The sequence below is a fragment of the Tribolium castaneum genome, chromosome 4, assembly GCF_031307605.1.
Source record: "Tribolium castaneum strain GA2 chromosome 4, icTriCast1.1, whole genome shotgun sequence".
Lineage (NCBI taxonomy): Eukaryota > Metazoa > Arthropoda > Insecta > Coleoptera > Tenebrionidae > Tribolium > Tribolium castaneum.
Window position 1 is genome coordinate 1,786,045 of NC_087397.1, and position 20,456 is coordinate 1,806,500.

General features: G+C 34.6%; 2 protein-coding genes across 2 annotated transcripts; one reads left to right on the top strand and one right to left on the bottom strand.

The window, feature by feature from the left end:
• Nucleotides 1-33: 33 nt before the first annotated feature.
• LOC661495 (uncharacterized) lies at nt 34-1,533 on the bottom strand. Its single transcript, XM_967650.4, has 3 exons — nt 1,071-1,533; nt 380-1,023; nt 34-330 (listed from the first exon to the last, which is right to left on the bottom strand). The coding sequence occupies exons 1-3, from the start codon at nt 1,337-1,339 to the stop codon at nt 98-100; spliced, it is 1,146 nt and encodes a 381-aa protein (XP_972743.1). The 5' UTR covers nt 1,340-1,533; the 3' UTR covers nt 34-97.
• An 8-nt stretch (nt 1,534-1,541) lies between these two features.
• Nucleotides 1,542-20,079, top strand: beta-PheRS (Phenylalanyl-tRNA synthetase, beta-subunit). The gene is made up of 10 exons (XM_015985251.2): nt 1,542-1,735; nt 1,788-1,843; nt 1,899-2,059; nt 2,108-2,447; nt 2,500-2,679; nt 18,851-19,026; nt 19,091-19,379; nt 19,430-19,643; nt 19,690-19,851; nt 19,898-20,079. Exons 1-10 carry the CDS (start codon nt 1,678-1,680, stop codon nt 20,047-20,049), a joined length of 1,788 nt encoding a protein of 595 aa, XP_015840737.1. The 5' UTR covers nt 1,542-1,677; the 3' UTR covers nt 20,050-20,079.
• The last annotated feature ends 377 nt before the right edge of the window (nt 20,080-20,456 follow it).

Here is a 20,456-nt window from a genome sequence, read left to right on the forward strand (position 1 = left end):
GCCCAGAGAATAACTAAATCGTAAGAGCGGGAATTTTAATCGAAAAAATTACTTTATTGAAAGAAACCTAAGCTAAATTAAAATATATACACAAAATTCAATTCTCTTCACTCTTGACTTGAACCGCCGGCTCTTCCTGCTTCACATCGTCATCCTGTGTCTCATCTTTACTATTCTCATGCAATAAAACGTACTCCCTTGAGCTGAACCCAAACTTGATCACGTCTTTCTCCAACAACTCCACATATTTACTCGGCTCTATCTTCTTATTATTGATAAAAGTCCCATTAGCCGAGTTCAAATCAATCAAATACGGCCTTATTCTCTTCCCTGAAAAAAACAATGAAAAACCCAACACACTACCAGCTGTCCCACAAACCAGTGGTGCCATCCTCACGCGTGAAAGGGACTAGGCGATACTGCAAAGCTGCGTGTTGTTTTGAGCACGAAGGGTGATCTACAGGGAGATCAACAACTTTGCGATCGCGCCCAATCAAGTAGGCGCTTTCGCGATGTATGTATAAAGTCTGAAGGGCCTTTTCGCCCTTAAAAGGGTACAACCGCCACCGACGTTTCGGCTTGCAAGCCTCAGGCGGCTCGCTATATTTTATAACAACGCCACGATAAGTGTTAGTTTCTTCGGTAAGTTTTCCCGAAAGACCGAAATTCGGTTTTTGCTTTTCCTTCTGGTCTTTTTCCTTCTTGTCGGATTTTTTGTCGTCCGACTCGCGGCCCCAACGGGCGTTCGAGTGGTCAAAGGAGGCGCTTCTGCTACGCCGCCTTGGATGGTTCTCTCTGTTTCGCTCCCGGTTGTGGTAATTTTTGTTATCGTCCCGTCGGTTCCTGTAATCCCGTTCCCTGTCTCTGTAATCAGGACGCCGGTTTCTGAACCTGTTATCGTGAGAACGGTGGTCATTGGGGCGGTTTCTCCTGTCGTCATGCCGCCCCCGATCGTCCCGGACCCTCTTATCGTCCCTCTCCCGCCTGTCCCGATTTTCAGGCACAGGACTCCGCTTGCGTTTCCTTTAAACACAACTAGTATTTTCCCTTAAAACCACCAACAATCATACCTGTCGGTTTCTTCCTCATTTGTTGGCTTTTTGTCCCTCTTTTTTGCCTGTTTATTCGCCTCGTCACTTGCCACAGGCGGAGTTTCGTGTTTTTTATGCGAGTTTGCCTTCGTTTTGGTTTTCTTCGGCGATTCTTCAGTCTCAGGTTTCGATTCGGTTTTCTTGCTTTTACGTTTCGGGCGCCGTTCGGGTGATGAATCGGAGCTTTCGCTGCTTGAATCTGATGAACTGGAGCTGCTGGAAACGCGCTTCTTCTTCTTTGAGCCCATTTTTTGTTTGTTTGGGCGAAGTAACTTTAAGGTTATAAGAAACGCTACGTCTCGCAATTGACAGGTGTGCCAATACAACCGGCGAAAAAAAATATTGTGGGAAAAAATTAATTAAATTTGCATTATTATGTTCCGATTATAGTTCTGACGAAGACTAATTGTTAAATAATCTTAAAAACTGGCGTTTTTTCTCGAAAACTGATCGCTGATGCTGACAATTGACCCAACCTCAACTTTTGACATTGACAGGTCCCGCACATGTCATCGTTTTTTCAGTTGTGAAACACTTTAAACGTGTTCATTTTTAGACAAAAACGTGATAGTAAATAAAAAATACAATGCCGACTGTGGGTGTCAAGCGCAATTTGCTATTCGAAGCCCTTGGGCGCACTTTCAGTAAGTTGTTTGATCACTGTGCCCCCTTATTGCCCCAATTTGCAATTTCCAGCCGACGATGAATTCCAGCGTTTATGCTTCGAGTTCGGTCTTGAACTGGACGAAGTCGTAAGTATTAATCTTTCAAGCGATAAAATGATGCAATAATGCCCTAAATTTCAAGACAACTGAAAAACAGATGATAAGTAAGGAACAAGGGGAGGATTCAGCCCAGGCGGCGGGAGCCTCCGAGGAAGTCATTTATCGAATTGACATTCCTGCAAACAGATACGATTTATTGTGTCTTGAAGGCATTTCATTAGGAATTAAAATATTTCAGGGGAAGTGAGTCATTAGTTTTGCCTTGACTTTGGCACTGTAATGTTTTTGTAGAATTCAGCCGCCGGTTTACAAACGTATCAAACCGTCATCAGACAGTATTCAAAAAATTCACGTCACACCCGAAACGGCGAAAATCAGGCCTTATATCGTAGGCGCCGTTTTGCGTAATTTATACTTCACTCAAGATTCTTACAACAGTTTCATTGATTTGCAAGATAAGTTGCATCAGAATATTTGCCGCAAACGCACGCTTGTCTCAATCGGGACGCACGATTTAGATACAGTTCAGGGGCCCTTCACCTATGACGCTAAACCACCTTCTGAGTTTAAGTTTGTACCACTTAATCAAACCAAAGAGTGTGACGGCAACGGCGTTATGGAGCTCTATTCAGTAAGATTTTGACCGAGTTTGGGGGATTCCCAACAGTCACGTGATATTTCAGGCGCACGCGCAGCTAAAACAATACTTGCACATCATCAAAGACAGCCCTGTATATCCACTCGTTTTGGACAGTAATGGGGTTATTTTATCCCTTCCGCCGATTATTAATGGGGATCACTCCAAAATTACACTCAACACCAAAAATGTTTTGATTGAATGTACGGCAACTGATTTGACTAAAGTGAGTTGAACGTTTCAATTGAAACATGCCATAGTGGAAAATTTTATTCATTAAAAAAATTCATAACTCGAAAACTAAAAGTCGTAGAGCAATGCGGTTTGTTCCATTGAATTCAGCGGCTCATTTTCTGTGTTATACCAACTTTTCATGAGATTTAAAATTTTCATTTTTTTTGCTAAAATTTTCTGAGTAATACACTTGCTTACCTTCAAGAAGGTGAAAAAAAAAATTTTTTTTAAACTAACTCCTGCAAATTTTTATGGACTTCTACATGTCTTAACAACCCACTACAGTTGCTAAAAGTCCACAAAAAGTCCAAATGTTCGATTTTTTGATGTTTGATTTTTTCAATTTTCGTCGTAGTTTTTGTCGGTTTTGGGTACCCGGAACATTTCTCGAGCAATAGCTCCGGAACTATTTGAGATAACTCCATGAAGTGTACTATCGTTGGAAAGCTCTTTAAATTATCTATTTTTTTCAAAAAAGATTATTGTTCTCCGACTAATAGTTTTCGAGCAAATTGCTGCTAAATGCAAAAATTGGTAAAATTTTAAAAAATTCATAACTAAAAAACTATTGGGAATTTGGCAATTTTCTCGATGCCAATCGATTCCCCGGATCATTTTGCATAGGTGTGGATCAAAACAGTTTCACTTTTTAGAATAGTTTAGCCGTAAATGAGAAAATAAAAAAAATTAAAAAAAAGTTAACACCCCCCCCTTAAAATCGGTCAATTTTTAAAGTGTCTCAAAATCAAATAAAACCGATTCTATCTTATAGATTTTGATGTGCTCTTTCCGATCTAAAAAAGCGTTTTCTCCTAGCTCTCTTAGTTTGGCCGTAATCGGCGTTTGAAAATTGAAAAATTTTTTGCGAGATATCGCCTTGAGTCCTATGCCATTTTGTAGAGTTTTTTATTCCGGTTGTCCTCCATTTTTCCGTTTCTCGATAACTCTAATAGTTTCGCCGTAATTAGCGATTGAAAATTGAAAAAAAGTGAAAATGGAAACCTTTTTTTGCGTTTTTCTCGGAAACTGTAAGACTTAGAGCAACGAACAAAAAATCATCTGATAGCGCTTAATTTTAGCTATTTTTTCGACCAAACCCGGAGCCGCTCCGGGCAACGGTTCCGGCTACAGAGGCGATCAAAGTTTTTCGCTAAAAAAATTCATAAAAAAAAAACTAAACGTCGTAGAGCACTGCGGTTTGTTCCATTGAATTCTACGGCTCATTTTACATATTATATCAATTTTTCACAAGAATTAAAAATTTAAAATTTTTTGCCTAAATTTAGGGTAGCCATTTGTCATAGTGGAAAATTTTATCCAACAAAAAAATTCATAACTCGAAAACTAAAAGTCGTAGAGCAATGCGGTTTGTTCCATTGAATTCAGCGGCTCATTTTCTGTTTTATACGAACTTTTCATGAGATTTAAAATTTTCATTTTTTTTGCTCAAATTTCCTGAGTAATACACTTGCTTACCTTCAAGAAGGTGAAAAAAAAATTTTTTTTAAACTAACTTCTGCAAATTTTTATGGACTTCTACATGTCTTAACAACCCACTAAAGTTGTTAAAAGTCCACAAAAGGTCCAAATGTTCGATTTTTTGATGTTTGATTTTTTCAATTTTCGTCGTAGTTTTTGTCGGTTTTGGGTACCCGGAACATTTCTCGAGCAATAGCTCCGGAACTATTAGAGATAACCCCATGAAGTGTACTATCGTTGGAAAGCTCTTTAAATTATCTATTTTTTTCGAAAAAGATCTTTGTTTTCCGACTAATAGTTTTCGAGCAAATTGCTGCTAAATGCAAAAATTGGTAAAATTTTAAAAAATTTATAACTAAAAAACTATTGGGAATTTGGCAATTTTCTCGATGCCAATCGATTCCCCGGATCATTTTGCATAGGTGTGGATCAAAACAGTTTCACTTTTTAGAATAGTTTAGCCGTAAATGAGAAAATAAAAAAAATTAAAAAAAAGTTAACACCCCCCCCTTAAAATCGGTCAATTTTTAAAGTGTCTCAAAATCAAATAAAACCGATTCTATCTTATAGATTTTGATGTGCTCTTTCCGATCTAAAAAAGCGTTTTCTCCTAGCTCTCTTAGTTTGGCCGTAATCGGCGTTTGAAAATTGAAAAATTTTTTGCGAGATATCGCCTTGAGTCCTATGCCATTTTGTAGAGTTTTTTATTCCGGTTGTCCTCCATTTTTCCGTTTCTCGATAACTCTAATAGTTTCGCCGTAATTAGCGATTGAAAATTGAAAAAAAGTGAAAATGGAAACCTTTTTTTGCGTTTTTCTCGGAAACTGTAAGACTTAGAGCAACGAACAAAAAATCATCTGATAGCGCTTAATTTTAGCTATTTTTTTGACCAAACCCGGAGCCGCTCCGGGCAACGGTTCCGGCTACAGAGGCGATCAAAGTTTTTCGCTAAAAAAATTCATAAAAAAAAAAACTAAACGTCGTAGAGCACTGCGGTTTGTTCCATTGAATTCTACGGCTCATTTTACATATTATATCAATTTTTCACAAGAATTAAAAATTTAAAATTTTTTGCCTAAATTTAGGGTAGCCATTTGTCATAGTGGAAAATTTTATCCAACAAAAAAATTCATAACTCGAAAACTAAAAGTCGTAGAGCAATGCGGTTTGTTCCATTGAATTCAGCGGCTCATTTTCTGTATTATACGAACTTTTCATGAGATTTAAAATTTTCATTTTTTTTGCTCAAATTTCCTGAGTAATACACTTGCTTACCTTCAAGAAGGTGAAAAATAATTTTTTTTAAACTAACTCCTGCAAATTTTTATGGACTTCTACATGTCTTAACAACCCACTAAAGTTGTTAAAAGTCCACAAAAGGTCCAAATGTTCGATTTTTTGATGTTTGATTTTTTCAATTTTCGTCGTAGTTTTTGTCGGTTTTGGGTACCCGGAACATTTCTCGAGCAATAGCTCCGGAACTATTAGAGATAACCCCATGAAGTGTACTATCGTTGGAAAGCTCTTTAAATTATCTATTTCTTTCAAAAAAGATTATTGTTCTCCGACTAATAGTTTTCGAGCAAATTGCTGCTAAATGCAAAAATTGGTAAAATTTTAAAAAATTCATAACTAAAAAACTATTGGGAATTTGGCAATTTTCTCGATGCCAATCGATTCCCCGGATCATTTTGCATAGGTATGGATTAAAACAGTCCCACTTTTTAGAACAGTTTAGCCGTAAATGAGAAAATAAAAAAAAATAAAAAAAGCTTACACTTAGTACTTTCAAAGAGGTGAAAAAAAATTTTTTTAAACTCACTCCAGTAAATTTTTATGGACTTCTACATGTCTTAACAACCCACTAAAGTTGTTAAAAGTCCACAAAAGGTCCAAATGTTCGATTTTTTGATGTTTGATTTTTTCAATTTTCGTCGCAGTTTTTGTCGGTTTTGGGAACCCGGAACATTTCTCGAGCAATAGCTCCGGAACTATTAGAGATAACCCCATGAAGTGTACTATCGTTGGAAAGCTCTTTAAATTATCTATTTTTTTCAAAAAAGATTATTGTTCTCCGACTAATAGTTTTCGAGCAAATTGCTGCTAAATGCAAAAATTGGTAAAATTTTAAAAAATTTATAACTAAAAAACTATTGGGAATTTGGCAATTTTCTCGATGCCAATCGATTCCCCGGATCATTTTGCATAGGTGTGGATCAAAACAGTTTCACTTTTTAGAATAGTTTAGCCGTAAATGAGAAAATAAAAAAAATTAAAAAAAAGTTAACACCCCCCCCTTAAAATCGGTCAATTTTTAAAGTGTCTCAAAATCAAATAAAACCGATTCTATCTTATAGATTTTGATGTGCTCTTTCCGATCTAAAAAAGCGTTTTCTCCTAGCTCTCTTAGTTTGGCCGTAATCGGCGTTTGAAAATTGAAAAATTTTTTGCGAGATATCGCCTTGAGTCCTATGCCATTTTGTAGAGTTTTTTATTCCGGTTGTCCTCCATTTTTCCGTTTCTCGATAACTCTAATAGTTTCGCCGTAATTAGCGATTGAAAATTGAAAAAAAGTGAAAATGGAAACCTTTTTTTGCGTTTTTCTCGGAAACTGTAAGACTTAGAGCAACGAACAAAAAATCATCTGATAGCGCTTAATTTTAGCTATTTTTTTGACCAAACCCGGAGCCGCTCCGGGCAACGGTTCCGGCTACAGAGGCGATCAAAGTTTTTCGCTAAAAAAATTCATAAAAAAAAAACTAAACGTCGTAGAGCACTGCGGTTTGTTCCATTGAATTCTACGGCTCATTTTACATATTATATCAATTTTTCACAAGAATTAAAAATTTAAAATTTTTTGCCTAAATTTAGGGTAGCCATTTGTCATAGTGGAAAATTTTATCCAACAAAAAAATTCATAACTCGAAAACTAAAAGTCGTAGAGCAATGCGGTTTGTTCCATTGAATTCAGCGGCTCATTTTCTGTATTATACGAACTTTTCATGAGATTTAAAATTTTCATTTTTTTTGCTCAAATTTCCTGAGTAAAACACTTGCTTACCTTCAAGAAGGTGAAAAATAATTTTTTTTAAACTAACTCCTGCAAATTTTTATGGACTTCTACATGTCTTAACAACCCACTAAAGTTGTTAAAAGTCCACAAAAGGTCCAAATGTTCGATTTTTTGATGTTTGATTTTTTCAATTTTCGTCGTAGTTTTTGTCGGTTTTGGGTACCCGGAACATTTCTCGAGCAATAGCTCCGGAACTATTAGAGATAACCCCATGAAGTGTACTATCGTTGGAAAGCTCTTTAAATTATCTATTTTTTTCGAAAAAGATCTTTGTTTTCCGACTAATAGTTTTCGAGCAAATTGCTGCTAAATGCAAAAATTGGTAAAATTTTAAAAAATTCATAACTAAAAAACTATTGGGAATTTGGCAATTTTCTCGATGCCAATCGATTCCCCGGATCATTTTGCATAGGTATGGATCAAAACAGTCCCACTTTTTAGAACAGTTTAGCCGTAAATGAGAAAATAAAAAAAAATAAAAAAAGCTTACACTTAGTACCTTCAAGAAGGTGAAAAAAAAATTTTTTTTAAACTAACTCCTGCAAATTTTTATGGACTTCTACATGTCTTAACAACCCACTAAAGTTGTTAAAAGTCCACAAAAGGTCCAAATGTTCGATTTTTTGATGTTTGATTTTTTCAATTTTCGTCGTAGTTTTTGTCGGTTTTGGGTACCCGGAACATTTCTCGAGCAATAGCTCCGGAACTATTAGAGATAACCCCATGAAGTGTACTATCGTTGGAAAGCTCTTTAAATTATCTATTTTTTTCAAAAAAGATTATTGTTCTCCGACTAATAGTTTTCGAGCAAATTGCTGCTAAATGCAAAAATTGGTAAAATTTTAAAAAATTCATAACTAAAAAACTATTGGGAATTTGGCAATTTTTTCGATGCCAATCGATTCCCCGGATCATTTTGCATAGGTATGGATCAAAACAGTTCCACTTTTTAGAATAGTTTAGCCGTAAATGAGAAAATAAAAAAAATTAAAAAAAAGTTAACACCCCCCCCTTAAAATCGGTCAATTTTTAAAGTGTCTCAAAATCAAATAAAACCGATTCTATCTTATAGATTTTGATGTGCTCTTTCCGATCTAAAAAAGCGTTTTCTCCTAGCTCTCTTAGTTTGGCCGTAATCGGCGTTTGAAAATTGAAAAATTTTTTGCGGGATATCGCCTTGAGTCCTATGCCATTTTGTAGAGTTTTTTATTCCGGTTGTCCTCCATTTTTCCGTTTCTCGATAACTCTAATAGTTTCGCCGTAATTAGCGATTGAAAATTGAAAAAAAGTGAAAATGGAAACCTTTTTTTGCGTTTTTCTCGGAAACTGTAAGACTTAGAGCAACGAACAAAAAATCATCTGATAGCGCTTAATTTTAGCTATTTTTTCGACCAAACCCGGAGCCGCTCCGGGCAACGGTTCCGGCTACAGAGGCGATCAAAGTTTTTCGCTAAAAAAATTCATAAAAAAAAAACTAAACGTCGTAGAGCACTGCGGTTTGTTCCATTGAATTCTACGGCTCATTTTACATATTATATCAATTTTTCACAAGAATTAAAATTTTAAAATTTTTTGCCTAAATTTAGGGTAGCCATTTGTCATAGTGGAAAATTTTATCCAACAGAAAAATTCATAACTCGAAAACTAAAAGTCGTAGAGCAATGCGGTTTGTTCCATTGAATTCAGCGGCTCATTTTCTGTATTATACGAACTTTTCATGAGATTTAAAATTTTCATTTTTTTTGCTCAAATTTCCTGAGTTAATACACTTGCTTACCTTCAAGAAGGTGAAAAAAAATTTTTTTTAAACTAACTCCTGCAATTTTTTATGGACTTCTACATGTCTTAACAACCCACTAAAGTTGTTAAAAGTCCACAAAAGGTCCAAATGTTCGATTTTTTGATGTTTGATTTTTTCAATTTTCGTCGTAGTTTTTGTCGGTTTTGGGTACCCGGAACATTTCTCGAGCAATAGCTCCGGAACTATTAGAGATAACCCCATGAAGTGTACTATCGTTGGAAAGCTCTTTAAATTATCTATTTTTTTCAAAAAAGATTATTGTTCTCCGACTAATAGTTTTCGAGCAAATTGCTGCTAAATGCAAAAATTGGTAAAATTTTAAAAAATTTATAACTAAAAAACTATTGGGAATTTGGCAATTTTCTCGATGCCAATCGATTCCCCGGATCATTTTGCATAGGTATGGATCAAAACAGTCCCACTTTTTAGAACAGTTTAGCCGTAAATGAGAAAATAAAAAAAAATAAAAAAAGCTTACACTTAGTACCTTCAAGAAGGTGAAAAAAAAAATTTTTTTAAACTAACTCCTGCAAATTTTTATGGACTTCTACATGTCTTAACAACCCACTAAAGTTGTTAAAAGTCCACAAAAGGTCCAAATGTTCGATTTTTTGATGTTTGATTTTTTCAATTTTCGTCGTAGTTTTTGTCGGTTTTGGGTACCCGGAACATTTCTCGAGCAATAGCTCCGGAACTATTAGAGATAACCCCATGAAGTGTACTATCGTTGGAAAGCTCTTTAAATTATCTATTTTTTTCAAAAAAGATTATTGTTCTCCGACTAATAGTTTTCGAGCAAATTGCTGCTAAATGCAAAAATTGGTAAAATTTTAAAAAATTTATAACTAAAAAACTATTGGGAATTTGGCAATTTTCTCGATGCCAATCGATTCCCCGGATCATTTTGCATAGGTATGGATCAAAACAGTCCCACTTTTTAGAACAGTTTAGCCGTAAATGAGAAAATAAAAAAAAATAAAAAAAGCTTACACTTAGTACCTTCAAGAAGGTGAAAAAAAAATTTTTTTTAAACTAACTCCTGCAAATTTTTATGGACTTCTACATGTCTTAACAACCCACTAAAGTTGTTAAAAGTCCACAAAAGGTCCAAATGTTCGATTTTTTGATGTTTGATTTTTTCAATTTTCGTCGTAGTTTTTGTCGGTTTTGGGTACCCGGAACATTTCTCGAGCAATAGCTCCGGAACTATTAGAGATAACCCCATGAAGTGTACTATCGTTGGAAAGCTCTTTAAATTATCTATTTTTTTCAAAAAAGATTATTGTTCTCCGACTAATAGTTTTCGAGCAAATTGCTGCTAAATGCAAAAATTGGTAAAATTTTAAAAAATTCATAACTAAAAAACTATTGGGAATTTGGCAATTTTTTCGATGCCAATCGATTCCCCGGATCATTTTGCATAGGTATGGATCAAAACAGTTCCACTTTTTAGAATAGTTTAGCCGTAAATGAGAAAATAAAAAAAATTAAAAAAAAGTTAACACCCCCCCCTTAAAATCGGTCAATTTTTAAAGTGTCTCAAAATCAAATAAAACCGATTCTATCTTATAGATTTTGATGTGCTCTTTCCGATCTAAAAAAGCGTTTTCTCCTAGCTCTCTTAGTTTGGCCGTAATCGGCGTTTGAAAATTGAAAAATTTTTTGCGGGATATCGCCTTGAGTCCTATGCCATTTTGTAGAGTTTTTTATTCCGGTTGTCCTCCATTTTTCCGTTTCTCGATAACTCTAATAGTTTCGCCGTAATTAGCGATTGAAAATTGAAAAAAAGTGAAAATGGAAACCTTTTTTTGCGTTTTTCTCGGAAACTGTAAGACTTAGAGCAACGAACAAAAAATCATCTGATAGCGCTTAATTTTAGCTATTTTTTCGACCAAACCCGGAGCCGCTCCGGGCAACGGTTCCGGCTACAGAGGCGATCAAAGTTTTTCGCTAAAAAAATTCATAAAAAAAAAACTAAACGTCGTAGAGCACTGCGGTTTGTTCCATTGAATTCTACGGCTCATTTTACATATTATATCAATTTTTCACAAGAATTAAAATTTTAAAATTTTTTGCCTAAATTTAGGGTAGCCATTTGTCATAGTGGAAAATTTTATCCAACAGAAAAATTCATAACTCGAAAACTAAAAGTCGTAGAGCAATGCGGTTTGTTCCATTGAATTCAGCGGCTCATTTTCTGTATTATACGAACTTTTCATGAGATTTAAAATTTTCATTTTTTTTGCTCAAATTTCCTGAGTTAATACACTTGCTTACCTTCAAGAAGGTGAAAAAAAAATTTTTTTTAAACTAACTCCTGCAATTTTTTATGGACTTCTACATGTCTTAACAACCCACTAAAGTTGTTAAAAGTCCACAAAAGGTCCAAATGTTCGATTTTTTGATGTTTGATTTTTTCAATTTTCGTCGTAGTTTTTGTCGGTTTTGGGTACCCGGAACATTTCTCGAGCAATAGCTCCGGAACTATTAGAGATAACCCCATGAAGTGTACTATCGTTGGAAAGCTCTTTAAATTATCTATTTTTTTCAAAAAAGATTATTGTTCTCCGACTAATAGTTTTCGAGCAAATTGCTGCTAAATGCAAAAATTGGTAAAATTTTAAAAAATTTATAACTAAAAAACTATTGGGAATTTGGCAATTTTCTCGATGCCAATCGATTCCCCGGATCATTTTGCATAGGTATGGATCAAAACAGTCCCACTTTTTAGAACAGTTTAGCCGTAAATGAGAAAATAAAAAAAAATAAAAAAAGCTTACACTTAGTACCTTCAAGAAGGTGAAAAAAAAAATTTTTTTAAACTAACTCCTGCAAATTTTTATGGACTTCTACATGTCTTAACAACCCACTAAAGTTGTTAAAAGTCCACAAAAGGTCCAAATGTTCGATTTTTTGATGTTTGATTTTTTCAATTTTCGTCGTAGTTTTTGTCGGTTTTGGGTACCCGGAACATTTCTCGAGCAATAGCTCCGGAACTATTAGAGATAACCCCATGAAGTGTACTATCGTTGGAAAGCTCTTTAAATTATCTATTTTTTTCAAAAAAGATTATTGTTCTCCGACTAATAGTTTTCGAGCAAATTGCTGCTAAATGCAAAAATTGGTAAAATTTTAAAAAATTCATAACTAAAAAACTATTGGGAATTTGGCAATTTTTTCGATGCCAATCGATTCCCCGGATCATTTTGCATAGGTATGGATCAAAACAGTTCCACTTTTTAGAATAGTTTAGCCGTAAATGAGAAAATAAAAAAAATTAAAAAAAAGTTAACACCCCCCCCTTAAAATCGGTCAATTTTTAAAGTGTCTCAAAATCAAATAAAACCGATTCTATCTTATAGATTTTGATGTGCTCTTTCCGATCTAAAAAAGCGTTTTCTCCTAGCTCTCTTAGTTTGGCCGTAATCGGCGTTTGAAAATTGAAAATTTTTTTGCGAGATATCGCCTTGAGTCCTATGCCATTTTGTAGAGTTTTTTATTCCGGTTTTCCTCCATTTTTCCGTTTCTCGATAACTCTAATAGTTTCGCCGTAATTAGCGATTGAAAATTGAAAAAAAGTGAAAATGGAAACCTTTTTTTGCGTTTTTCTCGGAAACTGTAAGACTTAGAGCAACGAACAAAAAATCATCTGATAGCGCTTAATTTTAGCTATTTTTTCGACCAAACCCGGAGCCGCTCCGGGCAACGGTTCCGGCTACAGAGGCGATCAAAGTTTTTCGCTAAAAAAATTCATAAAAAAAAAACTAAACGTCGTAGAGCACTGCGGTTTGTTCCATTGAATTCTACGGCTCATTTTACATATTATATCAATTTTTCACAAGAATTAAAATTTTAAAATTTTTTGCCTAAATTTAGGGTAGCCATTTGTCATAGTGGAAAATTTTATCCAACAGAAAAATTCATAACTCGAAAACTAAAAGTCGTAGAGCAATGCGGTTTGTTCCATTGAATTCAGCGGCTCATTTTCTGTATTATACGAACTTTTCATGAGATTTAAAATTTTCATTTTTTTTGCTCAAATTTCCTGAGTTAATACACTTGCTTACCTTCAAGAAGGTGAAAAAAAATTTTTTTTAAACTAACTCCTGCAATTTTTTATGGACTTCTACATGTCTTAACAACCCACTAAAGTTGTTAAAAGTCCACAAAAGGTCCAAATGTTCGATTTTTTGATGTTTGATTTTTTCAATTTTCGTCGTAGTTTTTGTCGGTTTTGGGTACCCGGAACATTTCTCGAGCAATAGCTCCGGAACTATTAGAGATAACCCCATGAAGTGTACTATCGTTGGAAAGCTCTTTAAATTATCTATTTTTTTCAAAAAAGATTATTGTTCTCCGACTAATAGTTTTCGAGCAAATTGCTGCTAAATGCAAAAATTGGTAAAATTTTAAAAAATTTATAACTAAAAAACTATTGGGAATTTGGCAATTTTCTCGATGCCAATCGATTCCCCGGATCATTTTGCATAGGTATGGATCAAAACAGTCCCACTTTTTAGAACAGTTTAGCCGTAAATGAGAAAATAAAAAAAAATAAAAAAAGCTTACACTTAGTACCTTCAAGAAGGTGAAAAAAAAAATTTTTTTAAACTAACTCCTGCAAATTTTTATGGACTTCTACATGTCTTAACAACCCACTAAAGTTGTTAAAAGTCCACAAAAGGTCCAAATGTTCGATTTTTTGATGTTTGATTTTTTCAATTTTCGTCGTAGTTTTTGTCGGTTTTGGGTACCCGGAACATTTCTCGAGCAATAGCTCCGGAACTATTAGAGATAACCCCATGAAGTGTACTATCGTTGGAAAGCTCTTTAAATTATCTATTTTTTTCAAAAAAGATTATTGTTCTCCGACTAATAGTTTTCGAGCAAATTGCTGCTAAATGCAAAAATTGGTAAAATTTTAAAAAATTCATAACTAAAAAACTATTGGGAATTTGGCAATTTTCTCGATGCCAATCGATTCCCCGGATCATTTTGCATAGGTATGGATCAAAACAGTCCCACTTTTTAGAACAGTTTAGCCGTAAATGAGAAAATAAAAAAAATAAAAAAAGCTTACACTTAGTACCTTCAAGAAGGTGAAAAAAAAATTTTTTTTAAACTAACTCCTGCAAATTTTTATGGACTTCTACATGTCTTAACAACCCACTAAAGTTGTTAAAAGTCCACAAAAGGTCCAAATGTTCGATTTTTTGATGTTTGATTTTTTCAATTTTCGTCGTAGTTTTTGTCGGTTTTGGGTACCCGGAACATTTCTCGAGCAATAGCTCCGGAACTATTAGAGATAACCCCATGAAGTGTACTATCGTTGGAAAGCTCTTTAAATTATCTATTTTTTTCAAAAAAGATTATTGTTCTCCGACTAATAGTTTTCGAGCAAATTGCTGCTAAATGCAAAAATTGGTAAAATTTTAAAAAATTCATAACTAAAAAACTATTGGGAATTTGGCAATTTTTTCGATGCCAATCGATTCCCCGGATCATTTTGCATAGGTATGGATCAAAACAGTTCCACTTTTTAGAATAGTTTAGCCGTAAATGAGAAAATAAAAAAAATTAAAAAAAAGTTAACACCCCCCCCTTAAAATCGGTCAATTTTTAAAGTGTCTCAAAATCAAATAAAACCGATTCTATCTTATAGATTTTGATGTGCTCTTTCCGATCTAAAAAAGCGTTTTCTCCTAGCTCTCTTAGTTTGGCCGTAATCGGCGTTTGAAAATTGAAAAATTTTTTGCGGGATATCGCCTTGAGTCCTATGCCATTTTGTAGAGTTTTTTATTCCGGTTGTCCTCCATTTTTCCGTTTCTCGATAACTCTAATAGTTTCGCCGTAATTAGCGATTGAAAATTGAAAAAAAGTGAAAATGGAAACCTTTTTTTGCGTTTTTCTCGGAAACTGTAAGACTTAGAGCAACGAACAAAAAATCATCTGATAGCGCTTAATTTTAGCTATTTTTTCGACCAAACCCGGAGCCGCTCCGGGCAACGGTTCCGGCTACAGAGGCGATCAAAGTTTTTCGCTAAAAAAATTCATAAAAAAAAAACTAAACGTCGTAGAGCACTGCGGTTTGTTCCATTGAATTCTACGGCTCATTTTACATATTATATCAATTTTTCACAAGAATTAAAATTTTAAAATTTTTTGCCTAAATTTAGGGTAGCCATTTGTCATAGTGGAAAATTTTATCCAACAGAAAAATTCATAACTCGAAAACTAAAAGTCGTAGAGCAATGCGGTTTGTTCCATTGAATTCAGCGGCTCATTTTCTGTATTATACGAACTTTTCATGAGATTTAAAATTTTCATTTTTTTTGCTCAAATTTCCTGAGTTAATACACTTGCTTACCTTCAAGAAGGTGAAAAAAAAATTTTTTTTAAACTAACTCCTGCAATTTTTTATGGACTTCTACATGTCTTAACAACCCACTAAAGTTGTTAAAAGTCCACAAAAGGTCCAAATGTTCGATTTTTTGATGTTTGATTTTTTCAATTTTCGTCGTAGTTTTTGTCGGTTTTGGGTACCCGGAACATTTCTCGAGCAATAGCTCCGGAACTATTAGAGATAACCCCATGAAGTGTACTATCGTTGGAAAGCTCTTTAAATTATCTATTTTTTTCAAAAAAGATTATTGTTCTCCGACTAATAGTTTTCGAGCAAATTGCTGCTAAATGCAAAAATTGGTAAAATTTTAAAAAATTTATAACTAAAAAACTATTGGGAATTTGGCAATTTTCTCGATGCCAATCGATTCCCCGGATCATTTTGCATAGGTATGGATCAAAACAGTCCCACTTTTTAGAACAGTTTAGCCGTAAATGAGAAAATAAAAAAAAATAAAAAAAGCTTACACTTAGTACCTTCAAGAAGGTGAAAAAAAAAATTTTTTTAAACTAACTCCTGCAAATTTTTATGGACTTCTACATGTCTTAACAACCCACTAAAGTTGTTAAAAGTCCACAAAAGGTCCAAATGTTCGATTTTTTGATGTTTGATTTTTTCAATTTTCGTCGTAGTTTTTGTCGGTTTTGGGTACCCGGAACATTTCTCGAGCAATAGCTCCGGAACTATTAGAGATAACCCCATGAAGTGTACTATCGTTGGAAAGCTCTTTAAATTATCTATTTTTTTCAAAAAAGATTATTGTTCTCCGACTAATAGTTTTCGAGCAAATTGCTGCTAAATGCAAAAATTGGTAAAATTTTAAAAAATTCATAACTAAAAAACTATTGGGAATTTGGCAATTTTTTCGATGCCAATCGATTCCCCGGATCATTTTGCATAGGTATGGATCAAAACAGTTCCACTTTTTAGAATAGTTTAGCCGTAAATGAGAAAATAAAAAAAATTAAAAAAAAGTTAACACCCCCCCCTTAAAATCGGTCAATTTTTAAAGTGTCTCAAAATCAAATAAAACCGATTCTATCTTATAGATTTTGATGTGCTCTTTCCGATCTAAAAAAGCGTTTTCTCCTAGCTCTCTTAGTTTGGCCGTAATCGGCGTTTGAAAATTGAAAAATTTTTTGCGGGATATCGCCTTGAGTCCTATGCCATTTTGTAGAGTTTTTTATTCCGGTTGTCCTCCATTTTTCCGTTTCTCGATAACTCTAATAGTTTCGCCGTAATTAGCGATTGAAAATTGAAAAAAAGTGAAAATGGAAACCTTTTTTTGCGTTTTTCTCGGAAACTGTAAGACTTAGAGCAACGAACAAAAAATCATCTGATAGCGCTTAATTTTATCTATTTTTTCGACCAACCCCGGAGCCGCTCCGGGCAACGGTTCCGGCTACAGAGGCGATCAAAGTTTTTCGCTAAAAAAATTCATAAAAAAAAAACTAAACGTCGTAGAGCACTGCGGTTTGTTCCATTGAATTCTACGGCTCATTTTACATATTATATCAACTTTTCCCAAGAATTAAAAATTTAAAATTTTTTGCCTAAATTTAGGGTAGCCATTTGTCATAGTGGAAAATTTTATCCAACAAAAAAATTCATAACTCGAAAACTAAAAGTCGTAGAGCAATGCGGTTTGTTCCATTGAATTCAGCGGCTCGTTTTCTGTATTATACGAACTTTTCATGAGATTTAAAATTTTCATTTTTTTTGCTCAAATTTCCTGAGTAATACACTTGCTTACCTTCAAGAAGGTGAAAAAAAATTTTTTTTTAAACTAACTCCTGCAAATTTTTATGGACTTCTACATGTCTTAACAACCCACTAAAGTTGTTAAAAGTCCACAAAAGGTCCAAATGTTCGATTTTTTGATGTTTGATTTTTTCAATTTTCGTCGTAGTTTTTGTCGGTTTTGGGTACCCGGAACATTTCTCGAGCAATAGCTCCGGAACTATTAGAGATAACCCCATGAAGTGTACTATCGTTGGAAAGCTCCTTAAATTATCTATTTTTTTCAAAAAAGATTATTGTTCTCCGACTAATAGTTTTCGAGCAAATTGCTGCTAAATGCAAAAATTGGTAAAATTTTAAAAAATTCATAACTAAAAAACTATTGGGAATTTGGCAATTTTCTCGATGCCAATCGATTCCCCGGATCATTTTGCATAGGTGTGGATCAAAACAGTTTCACTTTTTAGAATAGTTTAGCCGTAAATGAGAAAATAAAAAAAATTAAAAAAAAGTTAACACCCCCCCCCCTTAAAATCGGTCAATTTTTAAAGTGTCTCAAAATCAAGTAAAACCGATTCTATCTTATAGATTTTGATGTGCTCTTTCCGATCTAAAAAAGCGTTTTCTCCTAGCTCTCTTAGTTTGGCCGTAATCGGCGTTTGAAAATTGAAAATTTTTTTGCGAGATATCGCCTTGAGTCCTATGCCATTTTGTAGAGTTTTTTATTCCGGTTGTCCTCCATTTTTCCGTTTCTCGATAACTCTAATAGTTTCGCCGTAATTAGCGATTGAAAATTGAAAAAAAGTGAAAATGGAAACCTTTTTTTGCGTTTTTCTCGGAAACTGTAAGACTTAGAGCAACGAACAAAAAATCATCTGATAGCGCTTAATTTTAGCTATTTTTTCGACCAAACCCGGAGCCGCTCCGGGCAACGGTTCCGGCTACAGAGGCGATCAAAGTTTTTCGCTAAAAAAATTCATAAAAAAAAAAACTAAACGTCGTAGAGCACTGCGGTTTGTTCTATTGAATTCTACGGCTCATTTTACATATTATATCAATTTTTCACAAGAATTAAAAATTTAAAATTTTTTGCCTAAATTTAGGGTAGCCATTTGTCATAGTGGAAAATTTTATCCAACAAAAAAATTCATAACTCGAAAACTAAAAGTCGTAGAGCAATGCGGTTTGTTCCATTGAATTCAGCGGCTCATTTTCTGTATTATACGAACTTTTCATGAGATTTAAAATTTTCATTTTTTTTGCTCAAATTTTCTGAGTTATAATACACTTGCTTACCTTCAAGGAGGTGAAAAAAACATTTTTTTAAACTAACTCCTGTAAATTTTTATGGGCTTCTACATGTCTTAACAACCCACTAAAGTTGTTAAAAGTCCACAAAAAGTCCAAATGTTCGATTTATTGATGTTTGATTTTTTCAGTTTTCGTCGCAGTTTTTGTCGGTTTTGGGTACCCGGAACATTTCTCGAGCAATAGCTCCGGAACTATTAAAGATAACCCCATGAAGTGTACTATCGTTGGAAAGCTCTTTAAATTATCTATTTTTTTCAAAAAAGATCTTTATTTTCCGACTAATACTTTTCGAGAAAATTGCAAATAAAACCAAAAATAGGTAAAATAGTAAAATAATCGTTATGTGTTATTTGAAGGCCCGCATTGTTGTCGATACTTTGGTTTGTATGTTCAGCCAGTATTGCAAAGAACCTTTTACTGTGGAAGCTTGTGAGGTGATTACGGCTGATGGTGAATCCATAACTTACCCCGACTTAACGTATCGTAACGAAGTGATCTCAGCCGATAAAGCCAATGCTGTGATAGGCATCAGGTAAATAGTGGACAATAAAAAATTAAATAAATATACACGAAATAAATTATTTCCCAAATTTTAGTGAGTCACCGGAAAGTATTACAAAGCTTTTAAATAAAATGTGTTTGAAGTCGGAACTGACTTCTGACGGAAGCAGTATAAAAGTAACAATCCCACCCACAAGACATGACATTATCCACCCTTGCGACATCTACGAGGACGTGGCTATAGCTTTCGGTTATAATAAAATCGTTCGCACTTTACCCAAAACAAACACAATCGGCTCCCAAAACCCCATTAACAAACTGTCGGATCTTTTGCGAGCACCGATCGCCCAAGCTGGTTTCACCGAAGCTTTGACCTTTTCTCTGGTAATTAAAAAATGGTAAATGGTCATTTTACCAATTGAAATAATTTCAAGTGTTCCCGAGACGACATTTCAACCAAACTTGGCCTAAAATCAGTGGACGAAGTCCCGGCTGTGCACATTTCAAATCCGAAAACTCTCGAATTTCAAGTGTGCCGCACTACTTTAATTCCCGGGATTTTGAAAACAATCGCAGCCAATAAAAAAATGCCGCTGCCGCTTAAAATTTTCGAAGTCTCGGACGTCGTCATCAAGGACCCATCCACAGGTTGATTGGGTTTTGTTTTGATTGTTTTACACAGTTGGGTTTGCAGAAGTCGGGGCGAGAAACGAGCGCCGGATTTGTGCAGTGAATTGCAACAAAAACGCCGGTTTTGAAGTGGTCCACGGCCTTTTAGACAAGATTATGATGCTGTTGGAGGTGCCCTGGAACCCGAATAAGACCCCCAAAGGGTATTATCTGCAAGCGTGTGAAGGTGAAGCGGACAAGAAGCGAGAAATTCGGCTTATTGTTAGTTTCAGATTCGGCTTTTTTTCCAGGCAGGTGTGCCAAGGTGATTTGTGACGGGAGCGAAATTGGGAAAATCGGGGTTTTGCACCCGAATGTTTTGCATAAATTTGAGCTAACTAATCCTTGCTCGTGTGTCGAGATTAATATCGAGCCGTTTGTGTAGGGATAAGGAATAAATGGAAATTGAAATTAACTGACTTTTTTTACCCTTTCCACCAAACCATGTTTTAATCAAATAAAACATTTCTAACGTCGCTGAAGCAAGAGTTACGTAAATAATTCGTGCGTCTAAAAAAAGTTATTCGTTATGTTGGTCACATTTAATGGAATTATAATATTTCCCGATTAATTTTGTAATTTTCATGCGTCCATACTAAAGAATTTTTTGTTTTATTACTTTATTTGGAAAATGAAATGAAACACGGTTTCTCAAGCCCCGCTCTGATTCAAAAATCAACCAATTCCACCAACATAAAGGTAGGGAAAGACTCTAGGTTTGATCAGGCAAGATGCTCTGCCATTGGCTCGTTTCAAATGATCATGACAGTTGATTTTAACCACAAAAAAGTG

Coding starts and splice junctions, on each gene's coding strand:
- LOC661495 (XM_967650.4), bottom strand. CDS start 1,339: ATGGGCTCAAAGAAGAAGAAGCGCGTTTCCAGCAGCTCCAGTTCATCA. Junction 1,024..1,070: donor AATGAGGAAGAAACCGACAG/GTATGATTGTTG, acceptor TTGTGTTTAAAG/GAAACGCAAGCGGAGTCCTG. Junction 331..379: donor GCGTGAGGATGGCACCACTG/GTTTGTGGGACA, acceptor TGTTTTTTTCAG/GGAAGAGAATAAGGCCGTAT.
- beta-PheRS (XM_015985251.2), top strand. CDS start 1,678: ATGCCGACTGTGGGTGTCAAGCGCAATTTGCTATTCGAAGCCCTTGGG. Junction 1,844..1,898: donor GTCTTGAACTGGACGAAGTC/GTAAGTATTAAT, acceptor CTAAATTTCAAG/ACAACTGAAAAACAGATGAT. Junction 19,644..19,689: donor CATCAAGGACCCATCCACAG/GTTGATTGGGTT, acceptor TTGGGTTTGCAG/AAGTCGGGGCGAGAAACGAG.